The following is a 20,808-nucleotide window of genomic DNA, read 5'->3' on the forward strand; positions in this document are numbered from 1 at the left end:
CAGCCAGAGATGGTTGTGAGCCTGGGAGGGCCAGCAGTGCTGTGGTCCTACATGGAAGGACACACAGGGACCTTATTGCACCAAGGGCTGCTGTGTAGCTCAAGGAACATATCAAGCAAATCCCTCCTGGGCAATTCCCTCTTCTTCCCAGCTCACCATCTGGGGGAATGTACCAGCATGTGCCTTTCCTTATCTTTAGAGCTCAGAAAGAGCAAACCCAGCACAGTCTCCCCAAGCACCATTTTTCATAGATCTTCCTATCCCACTTTTTTGGGGGGTTTTCAGGCATTTTTGGAAGAGGTGTCATCTCCAGCAGCATTCTAGTGCTTCCCTAGAAATGTACGACCTCTGTTCTTCCCCTTGAACCTTGAACGCTGCTGGGCTACAGGAAGAACCTCGATGGCAGTGCATATCAGGAGCTCTTCCAGTCATAGTCACACTGGAGGAGACAACAGCTGTGCACAGCTGGAGCCCACCACTACACTGCACATCCCAGCAGCTCCTGAGCCCACCTTTAGCAAGGGATTTCTCTGTGCCACAGCGTGGCCAGCAGCAGAGTGGCACTGGGTTTGCCAGCATTTCCACAAGTAAAGAGGAAATCAGGTCAAACAGTAGTATGGGGGTAGTTTATCTGTTTATTTAAAAGTCAAATGTTCAAGCATTAAGGCAGTAGAGCAGAAAAAAGAAATGGTGACAACATCTGGTTATGTGCCAGCCCATAAAAACAGAAGAGGTGGAAAAAAAGAAAGGACATAAAAAGGCAAAAAGGTTTTGACCACTCTCTTGTGTTTCAAAGATTTGGGGAAATCCCAGATGAACATGCAGGTGGCTGCCAGTCCACAGAAGGGGGTCAAAGCTGCCCTGACCCCTGCTGCCCTTCTGCCCACAGTGTTGTGTTTCTCCACAGCAGCACGGGGTCCCTGAAAGGCCACCTCCTGTGGTACAACAGCAGGGAGTGGGAGCTCCTCTCCACAGGCAAAGCAAGTGCAGGGACCATATACATCATGTCTGCAGAGTAGGGAGGAGCAGGTGGTGCTTAGCAGATGAAGTATTAGTTCTTTAGGAAGTACAAAAGCAACCAAAGGCACAAAAGGAGCTCCAAACAGCAAAAAATGTATTTTTTCAAGTGATGTAAATTCTCTATTTGCATAAAAAACCTGCTGTAGAAGACACCAGGTGAGAAGTATGAGAACACTTTCCACATATCCCACGACTCTGTCCATCACATATTAACACCTCATGTCAGAGCAGTGATGGGATCTTCAGAGGACCATGTCCCACTGAGCAATGCAGGGGGAGCTTCCTCCCCAGTCCCATAAATTTAGGGCACTACAAGCAGGCTCTCCAGGATGCCTTTCCTGGGATCTGGTGAGCCAGCCAGGACCATAGCAGCATGGTCTGAACATGAAGGCATGCTCTAACAAAGGGCAAGAAGTGTGCAGAGGGAAGGGAAGGTAAAGTGAGCTTAGTTTCAATTCCTTGAAAATCATGTTTAGTCTCAAGCTACCAGTCAATCATTAAAGGAGGAGGTTTTATCCACAAAAGCTGTGGATAAAACAGATTTTTCCAACTTGCAAAGATTTGTGATTTCTGACACTACATTAAGACAGAAAGGAGATACACCAAGGGGTACTGGGACTTTGGAAGGGGACAAGGGAGACAGCCAAGAAATAGCAGATCTGATTTGCTGGGCAAAGGAAGTCACCCTGCCACGTCTTGGGGGCACCACAGCTGGAGCTGCTCCATGCTCTGTATAAGGCCCAGGGACACATCCCTGTCTCATCCAGACAGTAACTGGAGGAGAGGAGATGACTGTTCTGGCTCTTACCCTCCTCTTCACACGACTTTTCTGTTTCCCCTAAAAAAAAACCCTCAAAAACTAAAAAAAACCCCAAACACAGAAATGCCAGCACCTGAGGAACAACAGGAGAAGTGGGAAACAGAAGCAAATGACAACTGTTCTCACGATGAAATTAACCACGTTTGAGAATGGAAGAGAAATTAGGCTGCCTCCATCCATGCCCACCCAAAGCCATGTCCCGGAGTAGGGTCCCTGTCCTGAGAAGCATCCCTGGAACACAGTGCATGAAGGTCTCTCCCAAGCTGACATCCCTATCTGCCTGCCTCAAGGTGATTTTTAGCTATGGACTAGTTCCTCCCTGTAGCACCATTCCCACTGCAGACACAGCACCAGAGAGAGGGGTGTTAGGTGGATATAGAGGCAGAGCAGCAAGCCAAAATTAGAAAACATGAGCTAAAAAGAGCTCTTCCTCTTTCAACATCCCCATTGCTCCTTACAGGAAATCCCTTACAGACCTGTGTAGGTCCCTGATGTCCCTTTCCTGTGGGATCCTGACAGAGATGAGCATAGGCTAGTTCAGAAGGAGGAGAGCTTCTTCCCTCAACATCCTGCTGCACAGGGCAAAGACATTCAAGACCTCATGTCTAAATGACATGAGAGGATATCTCATTTCCTCTAAAATGTGGGGTGTTTCCCTTTATGCTAAAGGTTATAAATACGCAATTCCTAATGATGTTTTCTAGATCTACTTTTCACTAAAAAAGAGAAGAGGCATTCAGAGAGAACAGGAGATAGGACAACTATTCAGAAATACCCCCTGGATTTTGGTGAAGCTATGCTCCTTACAGTGAAGTCACTCTATTTGTTCCCAGTATCTTTGCCAGAAAAAGGGACTGCTGTGGCAGAGGACAAGTCCAGGAGAGAATCTCATCCCTCCACAGTAGCCCTGAATGTCATACAATTAATGCACACAAAGATGCTTTCTGAGGCATTAAAAATAAACAGAAAGAAAAATCTTGCACAAATTCCATTCGATATTACTCCTATAAATAATAAAAAACTTCATATAAGTCTTTCACAACACTGTGCTTTCATCCCAAAAACTCCATTCTCTTCCTTTTGAGAGGAAGCAACTATCTTGGGTTCAGGTTACAGGGAAGGGGGAGATAAAAGCAAGTATGTCTTGTGAGGGGGAACCAGTAGCATATTTCTAGTCTCCTGCAAATTTTACGACAATTACTCTAAGGGATATGACAGAAGAAGGAAAAAAGCCACAAATGAAAAACAGTCTAAATGAAAAACAGTCTGATATCTGGAGGATGCCAAGTGTTTGCAGTGCATCTGAATGCAGCAGCTGGCAACAGCACGTCTGCAGGACTTTGCTGCAACTACTGCCTTCTGCAGTGATGCCCTCTTCAAGGTTCACCAGCATTCTCCAGGGGCTGGCTGCAAAATTAGTGTAAGGAAACCCAGCGTAATGGCACATATTAGTAGGACAGTGTTAAATCCCAGCAAGATTAGGAGGCACTATTCATTCTCTAACAACTCGAGCTACCAAGAAAAGAAGAGAAACATCTAAATTAGACCAGTCAAATGGAGAGAGTTAGTACCTCCATCACAGGGTGTCCACATCGCCCTCTCTTTCATTGCAAAAATAGTCCTGGTACCTGGCATAGACCACTTCCTTGTTCCTTGGCTGCAGAGCTCAGCCAGGCAGCTCCCACTCCACACATCTCACATGCAAATGAACCACAGCCCCGGGGAAAAGCTTGCCCCCACCAGCACCAGCAGCTCGACATCCCAGCCAACATTTGCTGCACTGGCCATGGGTGAATGGTCCCACCAGCCTGGCACCATCATAAGCCCACCACCACCTCTGACAAGCACCACCAGGTCTGGGTGGTCTCACAAGCACAGAGGGTAAAGATTAATCCCTGGAGATATTTCAGAGCCCAAAGGAATCACACCCAGGGTGAGCTCATCCATCTGCTGCATCCATAGCCCTGTATCCCGCCTCTGCTAAGATCAGCACACCAGCAACGCTCATAACCCAGCAGCAGCACCTATAGGATGGGATGGGCTGAAAAGGATGCATTTTTCCAGAAAACCTTCAGAGCTGCCTAATCTTGCCATCACACATTTAGTCCTCCAAAGGGCTGTAAGAACAAAGATTAACCAAACTCCCTAGAACGGCACATTTCTGGGAACTGGAGCCAATCTATCTGACAATTATAAACTGTCCTTAAATATAAGAAAATATCAATAAAGCAGCTGACACAGGTCTGAAAAGGAGCTTATGAACCCCATCACTTATGAACCTCTCTCTGAAGATTTGCCTTGCTTCTGATAGTGCTGTAGTGTCCATCCCAGACCAATACTCCTGAATTTTTTAATGCACCAGAAAGTATGTTAAAAAACAACCCTTAAATCTCAAACACAAGTAATTATTTAAAAAAACCAGAAACACCTGAAAGCTTCTCCTGGAAGAGAAGGACACTTTGCTTATTCATGCAACATTTGGATGGCAACATCTCGAGCCAGAAACTGCTCGATTTCTTCTTGGGTCATTATTTCAGAGGCAGGAGCTGCTGCCATCACTTCAGCTGGCACTGGTCTCTCACAGTTCAGGTTTGAGAAAGGGTTGAACCAACCCAGGGAGAAGGCACCTCCAAACGCCAGCTTCATTCCTTCCCAGCCACTGATCTTCTCCCAGGTTGGCTTCTGGTTTTTAAGTCGCTCAATACCCTGCAAGAAGAGAAGAGTTTATAGTCACCTCACACTTACAGCAGGTATTTGGGCACCAAGCACTGTAGCACATGCAGAACTGCCTACCTATAGCCAGGTTGATGCTATTCCAGTTTGAGTTAACAATGAAGACAGTCACTCTGCCTTATTGAGAGTTTAATCTCCAAGTTTAACAGCAAAACTCTCACACAAGATCAAATTCATGGACAGTCTGAATCTTACTGATGTACTTTGGCATCAGTTGCTATTGATTTTTAGGGTACAGAGATGGCTTCTGAAAAGCCAGCCTTTTGGAAAAGACAGACCTCACATAGCGTTTTGAATCCTTCCAAGGAGTGACAAAACACAGTTAAAACTTATGAGTTTCACCTTGTTTGAGCATTTTTTGCAATAGTTCAGACACAGCCAAAATACTGCACCTTTTTCCAGGGATCAGGAATTTACCACTGCCACACCCAGGCTAGTCACTAGAAGCTCACACTGTGCCAGTTAAGAGCAAATATTTAAGAATACAACTTCCATTTACCAAATAGTTGAAGACAAATCACAATGCAAGCCAGATAACCTGCTGGAGGTGAGAAAATCTGTACAGATTGGAGGCTTCAGAATGGGATCAGAGCCTTGGTCAGTCAATATGCTGATTCATTCTCCCTCCAGGAATGTCACTTTTAGCAAAGCAAACATTTTGATTGTACTTAAAGAACAGATTGATGCAATTTGGGCAGCAATATTTTTTTCCTGGTACTCTTCTCCATGTAGAAATAGGCAACTAAAATTTATTTTCTTAATGATTTTTTAAGGCTACCATTGTGTGAAATAGGGCACAATTTTTTATGTCCATCTTCTGTATCGTGTAAGAGAGGAATCAGATCTGCAGCTGTGTATGATCCACTTGTGATGATATACAAGCGACCACACAGAAAGTCTGTTCTCAGAGAAGCAAGAATACTGGATCCAAGTTTTGAGAAACTCAAGGAAAGGAAAAAAATGTGCAAATTGTGTTAAAACTAGAAGAAAGAACAATTTTAGAAGAGCTAGATGAACAGTACATTTGTCACGTTCTAATTCTACAGATTTTTCTTGACAACACACAAAACATTCAAAGCCTTGCAGAGAGGGGAAAGGAACACATGCAGCAGCTCAGCAGCACCACAGCTGCACTCACTGTCAGCCTCACAAATAACACAACAGCAGCAGCTCAGTTTGCAATAACATTGAGTCAGCATAAGCAGACCCAGGAGAAAACACACCATAAACTGAAGCACTGCGTGCAAAGCTTTTGTGATCTTCATTTCTTCATTCACACCCCGTTTCTCCCGCTGACTTAAGAGAAACCCAGCACTAAATGTGCAGAAAGGAACGAAGCAATACAAAATCGGAATTCCTGAAGGTTGTAATTTGGGAAAAATTCAAGCCCTGAAGAACTTTGAATGCTAAGCACACGCTTGTGGCACCTCACCCTGCTCCCAATCTTGCAAATGTACCATTTCAAGTGCTCCAGGGAAAATCCCTTGCAGTCTCTGGTCCACACTTGGTGTGAAAAGCCAGGGCCCAACCTTACCTCCCACTGGGCAAGCTGGAGAGGAGCAGAGTTTGTGCACAGCAGACCCTTGACAAATTGTTCTAGCACTACCATGAGCTTTTCCTCCAGGATACTGCATTTCCAGCACCCAGTGGCTGTGCAACCAGGAGGTAGAGGCTTTGGCAGGTTAAAGCAGGAGACCACCTTTGGTTGTGCACTCTTCCTTAGCAAACTGCAGAGGTTTCCTGTGTGTTAGTAACAAACTGGTTGGAGCACGGCTGGAGCACTTACTGTGTGAGCATCTAGAGAGAAGGAAAACAAGTAGCACAGAGCAGAAGAGACAGACATCAGGCATTTAAACCCTTTCCTGAGAGCACAAACTTCAACCCTGGCCTCAGTCATTTGTGTAATCCATTTCAATCCCTGCTGCCATCTAGAGTGGGAATACAAATATGGAACACTTCTGGGCAGCAACTCCTGATTCTCTCCCCCCAAAAAACATTGCTCACCTGCTCCTATCAGCATCTGCTCACCAAGGCAATAAGCAAGGTCAGGCCAAGGTTGTGCTAATGCCAATTAGGGAGCAGTTCATCAGAACAGCCAGAGGCATACTTTTCTGTTTCCCAACCTGACCTCACTAATCCCTTCACAGCATGTATTCAAAATAAACAGAAGTTTTATATTTGTATTTTGATCTAATTTTGGCCATGGCCACATGGTCAGTAGGGTATGAGGTTATGCCTTAAAAAGAATCTAAGGGCAATTATAGGAATGCACAGCTGTTGAATACATTTCATTACTGCTTAATGAAACTTCTTTAAAATAAATAATACTTACATAAATCTCTCATCATTATTTAGGAAAGCAAGAATTTTGTGTATTGAATTAAACCAACACCTGTTTTTCTTTCCCATCATTCACTTATTAAAAAAACCCACTTAATTAAAAAAAAAGTGCTTAGAAAATATCATCTTTCCCTACTTCAAATTACGTAATTTTGAACCAATACTGAAAAGACATACACTGAGAAATACAAAATACTGGACACTCCTCTTTAAGAGGCATGACATTGCAAACATGGGGAGAATTAGACAAGGTGACCACTGTAATGCTGTAGGATAATACCCTGTTTCTTCAACTAGTGCTCTCAGTATCTGCTCCTGCCCAGTGGCAGAGGAGGATGGTGGGCTGCATGGTCTGACCCAGAAGCAATCTGCAGGAGAGCTCTTGAATGTTAGAAGAAATGCCTTAATTTCTTTCAACGCACTTTTAAGATATGAAAGGAAAGAGCAAACCAAAAAAACAAGCATTGAGACAAATTGATGGTTAAGGAGAAGACATAGGAAGCATTGCCATTGGAAATCATGATTAAGGCAGAACGTCTCTTACAGCAGTTCCTTGCACACATTTCTGCATGGAGCACCACTTAATTTTCTAAAACAGAAGTGCTCTGATTGAGTTTGTCCTTCAATTTCTCTTGGCCACACTAAAACAGAACTAGCACCTGCAATCAGGTAGTCCCATCAGCAAACCAGTAAGTCTGCCTTTTCTAATTAATACAGACTTAGTGCCATTCAAATTGCATAATTGCATCAAAGTCTTATGGCGCAAGGAAATCTGAAGGCCCTGGTTATCACCACACACATGAGAGGTACCAGTGGCATTTCTGTGATGGTGCCTCGTTTAAAAAACAAAACACATCGTTTGACTGAAAGTATCAGTACTATATAATGCTGTTTAACAATCTGCACTTGGTTTGAAACAAGAAAAGTTCAGTAGTTACACATTTTTCCACAATGGTCAAAAGGCCAGAACAATGGAATTAATCTTCCTCCAGAGCACATAGTTAAAAAGAGTAATTAAAACAAACCCAAACTGGAATGTAGAATTTGTAATCAAAACAGTTTTTGAAGCAGTGAACTATAGAGAGATGCATTCATTAGTTAATTGCCTAGGTGACTAAAGCCTCTCCCCTCAATATACCTGATTTTGCATCAAGGCAGCTTTGGGGCCAGATTCTCTGCCACCTCAAATTATCACCTGCATGTGTCTCACTGACTCAACTGACCATGGCCCGAGATCCAGCTTAACTATTAAGCTGGGAGCATTCTCTGAGAAACACCATCACGTACTCAAACCACAGTTACCTCTCCCAGCTAGTGAATTAAACCACTGACTAACAGATGTGTATATTACCAATTAACTTACTTTTCAACTTACAAGTTGAACACTTAATTAACTTTTATATGCTTCTGCCTGCTTGCATACAGAAGTGAAAGTTCAGAAAACTATTACAGATTTTTCCCAAGATTTGGAGCAAAGAAAGAAGGAACAGCAAACAAGTTTTTGGAAAAGTTTTATTGCATTGGTTTTCCATATGGAAGCATTGACAGATTGAAAAGATGCAGCATTCACATTACTTCCAAAATGACACATCCATTGAATTTCTCCTTCCCTGATTTCCCTCCCTTCCCCCGTGGCTTTGAAGCAGTCTAAACAGGTCAATTTCCAAAAAAATATTTTAAACCAAGGAAAGAAAAGATTCCTTGGAAGCCACAGATGCAGCTGATTTGTGTATTCCTTTGTTTGCAATTCATTTGATGAGCCCATGGGAGCTGTGAATCAAAAATATAATAAAATTCCTGCCTTAACACAAGATGTTGTAATTAACATTAACAGTTGGAATTATGAATGGTTTAGCTCTACCCGTTTTAGGAATGCCTTCTGTCCCTCCCACTTTTCATCATCACACAGTTCATAACAGCATGCATGCTCCTTACCATAAATATTTCCCAATTTCAACTCCTAACACATATATGTGCATGTGCATAAACACATATACGTGTGCAAAAACAGGAGAAAAGATTTACAAAGCTCTAAACCAGGGCAACGCTAGCAATATAGAATCAATCACCCTGGAACACTTACACATCCCATCAATATTAGTCTTTATAGTAATCTGGGCATTCATGTCAGTTTTTCACGTTAACACTGTTTAGCAGGCATTGCTCTAACAAGTCATTTACCAAGACAAACACACACCAAAAAACATGATTCTGCTATTCTAAACACTTGAAAATTGGCTTTCTTTCTTTCCTGGAAGTGTAAGGCATGTAATAATCCAAATAGTCTTCTAAATCTGCCACAGTTATCCTAAAGGGGAAACAATTTCCTGCACACAAGGGAGGGAACAGATAAAATAATGCCAGAAAGATGGAATCAGTTCTGTGGCTGGAAGGAAAAAGAAGGGTGGAGTGGGAATTGGTGTTGGCAACGTTTAAGTACTTTAAATGTTTGCGATCACCAGGTCAACTGGCTCACTTGCTGTGTTGCCTTCTGGTCTTGCACCTTTTGGTACGTGAAGTATCTGATTCCCTGTTCAGGTTCACTTATGAAAGAGCAATGTGCTCCTTCAGGAAGTCCAAAGGTGTCTGTGTAGGGCTGTTGGCACTCACATGTCATCCACAGAGCTTATCACAGTCAGGAGACAGCATGAGAATTTACTCAGAAGAGGTGGGCCATAACAGAGAAGAGAGGATCCCCTTCACATTTGTTATGCCATACAGAAAGCAGAGAGAAACAAATGCCAGTATAGTTAATGTGATAAAAAAGAAAGGAAAAAAAAAGGGAAAAAAAAAGCAGTAGCAGTTTCAGCCAGATATATCTAAAATGGTGGCATACAGGGCTTTTTTTTCCTCTGCAATTATCAGCCATTTAATAGACATAAAAAAGTTCATTTTGCTTTTTGTTTTAAACATTCATGGAAATTTTGTAACAGTAGTGCTGTAATATGTTTCTATTTTAGTGGAAATGCTGGTCAGGAATTCCTCAGACCACATATTGGTATGGGTCTGCTTTTCCTTGGTCTGGTGTTGCGAATGGGCTAAGCCATGCTATAGAGAACGGATGGCCAAATACTGCTTTCATGTTCATCCATTTTGTTTTTTTAGCCCATCTTCTCTCTTCCTTTTTCAACTGTTCTATTCCCTGAAAACAGAAATATCACATTTTCAGTCAAATACTCAGGTTTTGAAGTTCTGGATTCGGGGAAAGGTCTACTCTCAGTTACTCCTTATCCAAAGGACAGAGTAAGAAAATACAAATGCATCTGTAATGCCTTTCCTTTTCTTCTCACTGTTTTATATTAAAAAATACTAAAGTTAGAGATTGCTCCTTGGAAATAAAATTGCTTTAATTTTCTTCAGACCTAGGTTGTTCAGAACCATTTTAAGTCCTGCCATCCAATTGCCTCTGATGTCAACTAAAAAAAACCCCACCACTGAAAACCAAACCAAAAGTATGTGCTTTAATGGCTGAATGCATTATGTGCTAACCAGATGGAAGTTTTAGAAGAAACCACTACAAGCTTGCAGACCAAAAAAAAAAAAAAAAAAAACAACCAAAAAAACCCACCAAAAAAACCCAAAAACCCAAAGGTAATCTCTGTAATGATGCTCCCAGATTCACCAAGCAAGTTCAGGAAAGTGCCCATGGCTCAGTGTACAGTGTAGCTGAGTCTACCTGGTGCTTCTTCATGTGTCATTAGAATCTAATCTGCTAAAACATGCATGGGCTGACAGCAGGGAGAGAGGGTTAAATAAGACACCAATTTGAAGAAATCATTGGCATTGCTTAGTAAAGGTTAGAGGCAGAATAAAAATAAGCCATCAAGCAATCAGCTGAAACATTCACTAGTTAAACACTAAAAAGAAAACAAAAATCCATATTGAAGCCCAGGAAGTAAATTTGTTTTTTCAGGAAAGCCATTTATGCCTGGCTGCAACAAAAGCACAATGAGGAAGAGCAGTCACTGGAGAGCATCACTCTCCCATGGGCAGCAGCAGCTGGCAGATCACCCAGTTCCTTGACTCCACATTTTTTGCAAGGTAAGGTTTCTCCTGACCTATGCGTGTCTCCCATGCTACACAGTAATGCACTGCAATACATCTGTGTGCCTCAAATTACTGATGCTGGGAGCTCTGATGAACACAACATGGGCCAGCTGCAGGAGTTGTGCTGATCCCTGGTAAATGTCACCTCCAGAGACAACAGCAAAATACCAGGGATCTGGGTCCCTTCAGGCAGAAAGGAACCATCTTGGCAGGACAGCATACTCGAGGAATGGAGTCTCCCAGTGACTGGAACAGAAAGGCAAAAAAACGGCAACACACAGCCCTGTTTCTAAAATGTGAATTGCAACAATGCAAAAGAGCACATCAAGAAGCACTTCACCTGGAAATACTCCTCTGCTCAAAATAGATTGCTTGCATACACCTAGTTCAATGCTAGCAAACCAACGAGACAGAGCAGAATCCTTACTGGTACATATTAAAAAAACCACCCAAAAATAAAAACCCACAACCCAACAGGGGGAGACAATATTTCATTCCTTTATTTTTAGAATCCGGCATTGCTCCTTTAACATCTTCAAGTCCCCATAATCAGACTGGAAGGGAAAATCTGGGGACTTACTTGGGTGCCCAGCTGTAGGAAGCAGCTTCTAAAAATTCTTGACAGGTTCCAAAGACAGAGAAATTCAAATGATGATTTCACAGGCAGCATTGCTAATTTACACACTTACTGATAAACACAAGCTCGGCAGGATCTGTACCACACTGTACTTCTTCCTGGGGCTCTCCCCATCAGAAAGCACAGTGAAATCTTCCTCTCAACACAGACAGGTGGAACATGAGCCTCTTGCAGAAGCCAAGCATTAAAGAAAGCACTGCAAAAAAAGGCTCAGAGCAATGGGCCCCTATGGCATACAATGCCAGTCACAGCTCTCTGACAGCAGCAGAAACACCTACTCTAGCTTCAACTGGTCATGGGCAAACAAGGGGAAAGAAACCTAAAGGCAGCAGAGGAGGAAAGAAGAGTTAAGAATAAGTACTCTTTTAAGACTATCACTTCTCTCCAGCCACTCTGGTTAATTCAATTACCTGAGCATGCTTGGTGAAGAGTGGAAGTATTCACAAGTGTGGGAACACCCCCAGGAGGCACGAGCGCCATATTTACAGCAGTGGGCAAATACATGGATTTAGAACTGTAATATTACTACATAGTCTCTACTACATCATCTTCAAATTAGGGATGGCTTGGTGGATTTGCAGCAGATTGTATCCAGCAGGCTTCCATGAGCCTACTCTGCTCCCTTTTCTTTTTCCCTCTGGCAGGAGTTTTCAAACTGTTGAACAGGTAGCTAAGGCTGGAAAATCTTCTAGGCTAAAAGAAGTCTGTGTGTTTGTGTATTCCTTCCCCAACTACTCATCTTGGCTTTCCAGCACATAAACCTGTGAATAGTGACAACCAGGAGGACACAGCTGAATTTCAGACACCACCAATGCAAAAGCACTTCATTAAAGGAAAAAAATTCTCCAATCCACAAGGACAAATACTCTCTACAGAGCAACCTCAGCTACCTACGCCTACCTTATGGGGGGTACTGTAAACACAGCACCCCATCCAATACACGGGGTACTGTACTTCCCACAGGAACCTTCAGAGAGCACCATCCAGCACTGTGCTTTATTACACTGGATCTCTCCTCAAAGGGTACATGGGACTCCCTGTGCAATGAAGTAAAACCTTGTAGCCCATAATTGTTTCTAGAAATGGTGAGACAGGGTAAAGAAGAGTGTGAGGCACCCACCGTTTCATCAGTGCAGATGGAGTGTACTTGGGTCCCAAACATAACTGAGGTGAAGATGAGAAATAGGAGAGCCTCAAAACACAAGAGGATGAGTAGAATCACTGTAGTTGGTGGAGAGAAGGAACTACATTCTGTGAAGACAAAACAATGGTGTTGGAAGGATAGACATAAAGAAATGCACCAACTACAAAATGTCTGCTAAGCCACGAGTTTCCCATACCCAAATTATCAAATAAATTATATTTAAAAAATCCCAGAAAGATACACAGGGAAGCTCTGACATTGAACCATAAAATGATCAGTCCCTCAAATTTCAAAAAAGGAGAAAAAAACCAACCAAAACCCATGCAACACTTCAAGACTGCAAATTTCTTTTCCACTTTGGTGTCTCCCCAGCACAACTAGGAGGCCATTCTACTCCATTTCACCTGGAGGTTTTCTCTTCAATCTCAGAATAGATTTTCCACAGGAAATGGACAGGATAAGTCCATTACAAACCTCAAGCTGGCAATCAGGACACGAGCATATGTAGCACCAACATAAAACCAGTGTGTGCTTCCTTTAATAACTGTTCTAAGCCATAATGTAAAGAAAGTCAGATTAACCAAGATCCTACTTTTCCTCATACTCAATAGTGCAAATAAAGCAAGAGCTGAAAAAAAAAAAAGAAAAAAAACCCAAGAAGGTAATTGGAAAGGAGAAGCAGAAGAAAGTAATGTTATAGGGCTAAAGTCATAGTTGAGTGCTGCAAAGTTACAGTTGAGTGCTGTAAATGCCAGAATGTCTCCAGATTTTTCCAAAATCGAAAAACCAAAACCAAAAGCTGGAATTTTTCTAATGAGATCTTAGGCCTGAACAGATACACCATAATCAGGGACTAACACAATCTACACAAACACAAGGCAGCTGGAACAACATATCCATCTCTCCTAACAGCTCTGTTTTGTCACCTAAATCTGGGACAGGAAAGTGCTTTCCCCACAGGAACAGGCTCTGAGAAAGGAGATAAGGGAAACCACCTTTTGATGTATCCTTCCCTCATGGCCCTGGCCACTGCAGACAAATGCAGATGTTCTCAGTGACAGCTGAGAGCTGTTTTAGAAAGTTTTGAAGTGCAGAACAACCTTGTCAAATTCAATTCATATGTGTATCCTCTGCAGTACTGTGAACTAAAACCATCATTATATTGAATAACACTACTGAAATTCCAAGGAAAAAACCCTCCTCCTTTTAAAAAAAAACTTGCAAGCAGTACATATATGTGCACACATATTCTTTGACACTTTGCTGTTCAACTCAGCATTACATTGAAGATTTCCTGTATCCTTTTGTGGTTTTAGGAACATAATTGACTTTTGATTTCGCTTTTTTGAGCTGCTTGGGCTCTGTTTTTGGTTTGTTGGGTTTTTCCTGAAGAAAGGAATTGTCTGTTCTCGTGAGGGTGGATTTTTGGATCTGAGCTAGCATGTTTTCCTGGCACTCTTGCAAGAATTATTCACATTACCCTTTTAAAAAAAGCATAAGCATTCTTTTTAGCTTTTGTTGGCATTCAGAAAATTAATGTTGTGTTCATGTGGACAGTAGGTTATTGCACACATAATACTGAGGTGTCTTTACATATCAGCTTTTTCCTAGGCACTATCAGATGTAAGTTAAAATAAGATTTTTCAGGACAGAGATTCCAGCAGGTCAAAAAGAATTAGGAAGTTCCAGGATTAATCATTAAAAAGAAAAAAAAAAAAAACAGAGATAGCATAACAGAGCCCCGACTGCATTCTTCTGAAACAAGCAAACTTCATTTTAAGTTCTTATTCAAAGAATAATCTGTTATTTTCATAAGGTATTTTGTTTATACTCACTTGTCCAGTCTTCTTCAAAGCAGTACAAGAAGTGAAATCCCACCATGATTAGAGCATGCAGGGAAATCAGTGCTATATACATCTGAAAAATAAAGGATGTAACACAGGTATCAAGTAAGTTCAAAGACCAAAATGCTAAATCTTCCCAACACTTATTTAAAAGCATAATGCTAAGATTTCAAAATAAAACCAAACCACAAAACAACTCCAAAAACCATCAAGCTCTCCCATGTCCCATGAAAAAGCACTGTGAAGCTGGCAAATGCCACACAACTACACAGACTCATTCTCTCCTCACGAAGAGCTCTGAGTGAACTCAAGGCAGATTGCTGAATTCAATGCCAGCTGGACCCCAAACCCAGCCTCCTGTGTCCCTTACTGTCCTTACCTGTAGCTGAGCACTACATGCCTTTCAGAGAACACTAACACTGATCAAGGTATCCTGTTGTCAAAGCTTATATCCTTGCTCTTGACCACACTACAGTTTCCCAGAGAAACAACAGTTAATTTGTTTTAACCAGAAAATGCACTTTATCTGTTTTCCAGAATGAGGTTCAGAATTTTTTTTTTTTAAGAAGTACTTTCTCCTGAGACAGACACTGGCATGGGAAGCTTCTCTCAGGCTTTAATACTTCATACTTAATAATTCTTGGTTTAAATGAGGTCTTAGCTTTGTAATAAAAATTGTATGTAACAAAAAGAACAAAAGCTATGTGCAATGTTACACATAGATTACAATTTACTAAGACAGGGCTAAAAAATTTACTCTTCTGAACCTAAAAACTCTGACAAAGATAGGTAGATAGTAGAAGTGAGAGAGACTTCATAACAAGAAACTCTTCTGGAAGCAGTAAAAGGCAATAGGGGAGCATTCTGGTTTTCCTTGCAAGTTGAGCATGCTGCTGCTCTTTTACTTCCTCGTGTCAAAAAGAATATTCAAGAACAAAATCAGCAACCCTTATTTTGTTTCTCTCAACGAAATTAAGTCCTAAATACAGTCTGCCTGAAAGTGGATATCAAATTTTAATAGAAACTGAAATTCTTTTGAGAGGACTAGATCACCTAGCTCACTTCTCAAGGTAAAATAAACAAACCCACTTGCCCGCTTGCTCATAGGAAATAAATGGGATTCATTTTGTTGTGTAATCCACATCCTTGCAAACAACACCATAGAACACTAAGCCTGTCATTTAACCAAAAATCTCCTCCTTTCTGCTTGGTAACATGAGAACATACTTCCTCAAACCTACAGATGTCTCAAAAGATTTATTAATAAAACAGAGCATCACTGAAACTCAGCCTTGTAATGTTCACACTACTCCCACAGGATATTTGCAGTTCACTTCGATGAAACACATTTCAAACCTTCCAGAAATATCCACTGTTCAAGTCTGTACTCCTGTTTTCTTACTTGTGGTGCTTCAGATATAGTACAGAAAGTCAACTGCCTCCTTGGTTTTCAAATACAAAAATAAACCACTTGCAATTAAAAGGTGGATTATTCTTATCCAAGGCGATGCAGACTTCTCACTCCTTTGAGATATGGCAACAGCTCTTATTATATGATCCCACACAGATGCTTGTACAACTATAATGTTTAGGAACACTACATATGGCCTGGGACCCTATCAGCCACTGTTTGATGTAAAAGAATGGCCCCTCCCTCAAAAAGCTCAGCACTACAATACAATACAGGAATTACAAAATAGGTGCCAAACAACCATCAATAAATACAAACCTCAAAGACCCCTGACAAATGCTTCCTGCGATGCCTTTTCCCATTGCTGTGGATGGATGGAGGGGGGGTGTTCCCTAATTAGTGAAACAGAAGCCTGAAGCAGGTCCCCATAAAATTCTTCCAAAACATGAAGGAAGAGAACACCAGCCATGAGAACTGCTTCACAGACTATGCACTGCATTTCAGCACTTCCCACTGGACAACCTCAAGCATCCCCTGCAAAATACTTACTGTAAACAGTACAAAGTACTTCTGGTTATTCTCTCCTACACAGTTATTGACCCACGGGCAGTGATGGTCCATTTTCCGAATGCACCTCTTGCAAACACTGAAAGAACATACGTTCTTATTAACAGCACTTTTCATTCCAGGAATACAAGATTTTACAGGGGTTTGGGTGACAAAGAAACTCAGGAAAAGAATCAGAGGTGAAATCTGAACATAACAGAATTCACTTGCCGCCATATTTGTATTTGTGGTTTGCTTACTTGACTAAGCCTGTTCAAAATGAACCATACAATACCAAACCACCACTGCAAAAATTAATGCCACACATCAGTGGTTCTTTCCAAAATATGGTTTGAATAATACATTCAGGCAGATGGAAAAAATCTGTGATTTTGTTTGGTTTTCACCTATTTGGCCTGTAAAAATGTCAACAGATTAAAATCAAACTGAAATCACAAAGATATAAAACTTAATAATGAATAAAGATACTTTTCAGAGTTTCTAACAACAGACTAAGGTTTATTTGCAACATTTGCTGGCACCAGGAACTTGCAAAAAAAGAAAATTAAATAAGGCATTAGAAAAGATTCTTGACATCAAGGTAAGCCACATACTAGCAGAAAATAGCTGTGGCAGTCAGTCAGGAAGATGGTACCACAATATATATTCAAGGTGAAATTAGATGTTAAAGCACTTTACAAAACCAGACTAATAAAATCAAAATTCAAATTCTTGCCAGCGTGCAAATTGTGGCTGGAAGTCAAATAATTAAAACATTATTACTTTGTCTGAACATCATTCTCTTGCTTAGTCAGTAACTGCTTCAACTCACATAATAAAGGAAGTATTTTTCTCTGATGCCTTCTCTTATGATAGGAGACGAAAGGCAGTCAGTCTCCTGATACCACATTGTACAAACAAGCACAGAAATAAAATATGAAAAAACACAAAACCCCAAAGCAAACAAACAATAGACCCAGAAAGAAAACAGCCATCCCAAAACAATTCTGAGAGCAATGAAACAGAAAGGACTAAGCACTCTGCTGATTTTATTTTTCTTCTTATAACAAAAACCATTTTGACCTTAATATAAATAATAAACTTCAACACCAAAACACTTAAGGGAAACTCAAACAGAAACATAAACATGTTCCTATCAGTATGTATGAATAAATAGAAAATCTCTCTGTCAGAACAGCCTTTCACTCACTTTAACTGGTGGGAGGGGATAATCCCCAAAGATATGTGCTATGCCTGAAAAACAAATAAATTGCTATAGGCCTGATCCTAAATGAAAGTCTAGAGGCAGGCCCCAGCCTCCCAGTATGGGGCCAGATCAGGAGCTCCTTCTCCTCAGGGAAACCGGGGTGCCCTACTACCTGACAGCTCCACGTGCAGTGGGAAACAAATAAAGCCTCATTTTGCCAGAACAAGCAGCTTTAAATTATTTGGAGCTACATGGGGTCTAAAACCAGCAGGCACAGTAAAAGCAATTTATCTGCCAGGCAATGTATTTTATAAGACAAGTATCTCTCATTGTGATTTTTAAAAAAGCAAGGGGTAAGGTGAGGAAGGTGAAGGAGGGGGACGCCTGCTTGTGTGCAGGTGTGCACACACTACCCCTGGGCTCCAGGGGAGCTGAGTACCCAAGCAGCCCTCCAACTGCTCCTACTTCCCCAAAGGGACAACTTCAAGCAGTCAAGCCAAAGGAGAGGAAGCTGGGAGGGGAGTTTTATTCCATATACACGTATCAAAAACTGTTGGGAAGACAGGCAGAACAGGAAGCTAGCCGGTGGAAAACGAAACACAGAAACCACAACTAAATACTGCAGGGAGCAAGGATTGCCCATACTCAGACACTTTTCCCCATTCAACCACCCAGCTTCCAAATGCTGGCAGGACTAGTTTACAGGACACAGGGGACTCACTAAATAGCACATTCATCAAAAACACCCTGCTCCCTCTGGCATGCAGCCAGCTGTATCTCCAGCTGATGCACACGCTCAACCTTGGTGTGTTGAAGTCTAATCAATCTCCCTAGGCCACAAAAAAAAATGTTTGACTGAAGATTCTCAACAGCATCAGCGCTCAGTGATCACCTTCCCAGATCTTTATGTATGAAAACTTATCTTAAAGGACAGAGAAAAACGACCATGCTGACAAGCTTTTATGTTTAGCCACATTGCAAATCATCATCAAGACAGCATTTTAGATGTGAAGTTTCATTCATAATTGAAAAGCTGTCAGAGGGGATTTCACACTAGCATTAATAAGTGATAGGCATGATCACATTGCTCCTGCTGAATAACCAACTCCTGATTTTCATTAAAATTTTAAAAACCCCAAAACACAACAAAAAGGAAAAACATTTGCAAACTGAAGCTCTGAAAACAAATATGATAGAAAGCAAACAGCAGGACAAGTCTGCTCAGCTCGTTACCATGTATTTCCCTCCCCACAAGACCATTGCATGAATAAGCACTAGCCCAGGTATGAGCTCTCTCTGTATGTATTGGTTTTTGAGTAGGTAAGGAAGTGACACCAGTGCAAACTTATTAACTACTTACTGGAAAGCAGGATTACTTGCTTTAAAAGAAGAAGAGAATTTTAGAAAGTAGTTATTTTTTTGCTCACTGTCTTTAGTACTAAAAAGCTCACTACCAGTTACTCTCTTCCAGGAAGTTTGTCCTATCAGGAAAAGAAAGGACATGACAGATCAGTAGACATACTGATCTATCACATAGCACAAAACAAAGTCACAGTAGTCAATGAAAATTAGGAATTCTGAACTCTTAAAAAATATATACAGTTACCTGCACTTCAGTTTTAACTTAAATATCACTGCTAAATCGAATACACAGACAAATGGGTTTGTGAATGAAAACAAAAAAGGAAAAGACACTGACCCTTTGGGAGATGTCTTATAGATTCCTATACATTTCGGTATAGAATGTTTCTTTTCAAGTCATGCTTACATGAAGATTTATGGAATGCCAATTACAAGCCTGGAACCAAGGCAGCACGCAAAAATTTTAAGTGTTTCTCACTTCGCATGAAGTAGCCCCAGCCTCCTACATATGAAAAATTATTAGAAAATATATGAGATTTCTTCTGAGAAGTTTAAATGTGTCTGGTAATATTGGCAACAGAATTTGTATGCCAAACCTATAACTGACCCACTCCAGTCTCAGACTCCAATAACAAGGCCCACTGGTGAAGAATTCTGGAGGTCTTGATGAAACAGGCATCCTCAGAAAAGACTTTACCTGCAATGATGTGCTCTGTCGGGTTTGATGCTACAACACTTTGGGCACTTGTAAACCACCTGTCCTGGCTTTAGCTGTAAACTCTCGATGAACTCTTTTGTGGCATTACCTTTGGGTACAGCACCCTGCAGGAAAAAAAAAACAAAACAGACCAGGAGATTAACTTGTGGACATTATGGCTGCTAAGAACAACAGGATGACTTAAACTATGGGAAGGGAAGGAAAAAAGAGAAATAAAAACTTCCCTAAAATCAACAGTGTTATAAGAGAGCAAGAAGATTCAGAAAATAAATTTAAATGTGGTCTTAAAATATGGAACCACATACTTATACATAATTTTGGTGGGGCTTTTGTTGTTTATTTTAAAACATCAATAAACCTCCACTTAAGCAATTAGTCTTTTGTAGTCCTACAGTAACCTTAAAATATTAAGAATCCTCATCCCTCTTTTCACATCAACAAATTTATCACGTCTGTGTTTCCTATCACAAACTGAAAACTGTAGATGTTTTATGCCAGTAGAAGCAGCTTCTTTCTGAAGTATCATTGTGTAGACTAAGAGTTGCTGGTAAACAACTCATTATTTATAGTTATGCTTCCATTGCGTGTTTCTTATTTAAAATAGGGTTTAACATTCAAACAGTGAACACTAAGAATTGTCACACCTGAATAAGACCAGGTAAAACATTATTAGCTGTGCAATTCCCACTTTAAATTATATCTTTAAATAGGTAACATATTGCTGCTACAGGAGCACAAGTTCATGAGTTTCCAGTCTTTACAGGGACAAAAATTTGCTAAAAAAACCCAAAAAACAAACAAACAAAAGACAACAACCAAAAACAAACCAAAGAAACTCCCTCTGCTCAAAAACAAAACAAAAGCAAGCCATGAAACATGGTGTAGGAAATCACTGCTGGTACATTGGCAGAATTTACTTCTGTGAATTTAAGGTGCTTTTATTGAAATAAAAGCAGAGATGCAATACTTCAATAGATTT

At 41.0% G+C, this 20,808-nt stretch overlaps 1 protein-coding gene across 3 annotated transcripts in view; it reads right to left on the reverse strand.

Annotated features, from left to right (window-relative positions):
- Positions 1 to 615: 615 nt before the first annotated feature.
- The window catches only part of ZDHHC3 (zDHHC palmitoyltransferase 3), a 33,144-nt gene continuing 12,951 nt past the window's right edge, over positions 616 to 20,808 (reverse strand). For 2 of the 3 annotated variants that reach the window (XM_088165779.1, XM_014878424.2), the window contains 5 exons: positions 19,809 to 19,933; positions 16,546 to 16,642; positions 14,577 to 14,658; positions 12,718 to 12,848; positions 8,412 to 10,055 (listed from right to left, as the gene is read on the reverse strand). In XM_088165779.1, coding sequence (XP_088021905.1) covers positions 9,897 to 10,055; positions 12,718 to 12,848; positions 14,577 to 14,658; positions 16,546 to 16,642; positions 19,809 to 19,933 — 594 coding nt within the window. In that variant the 3' untranslated portion in view covers positions 8,412 to 9,896. Of the gene's footprint in view, positions 4,547 to 8,411; positions 10,056 to 12,717; positions 12,849 to 14,576; positions 14,659 to 16,545; positions 16,643 to 19,808; positions 19,934 to 20,808 lie in introns of those variants that run through there. The other variant, XM_088165774.1, reaches the window with a different exon arrangement.

This window comes from Sturnus vulgaris, chromosome 1 (genome assembly GCF_052056855.1).
Source record: "Sturnus vulgaris isolate bStuVul1 chromosome 1, bStuVul1.hap1, whole genome shotgun sequence".
NCBI lineage: Eukaryota > Metazoa > Chordata > Aves > Passeriformes > Sturnidae > Sturnus > Sturnus vulgaris.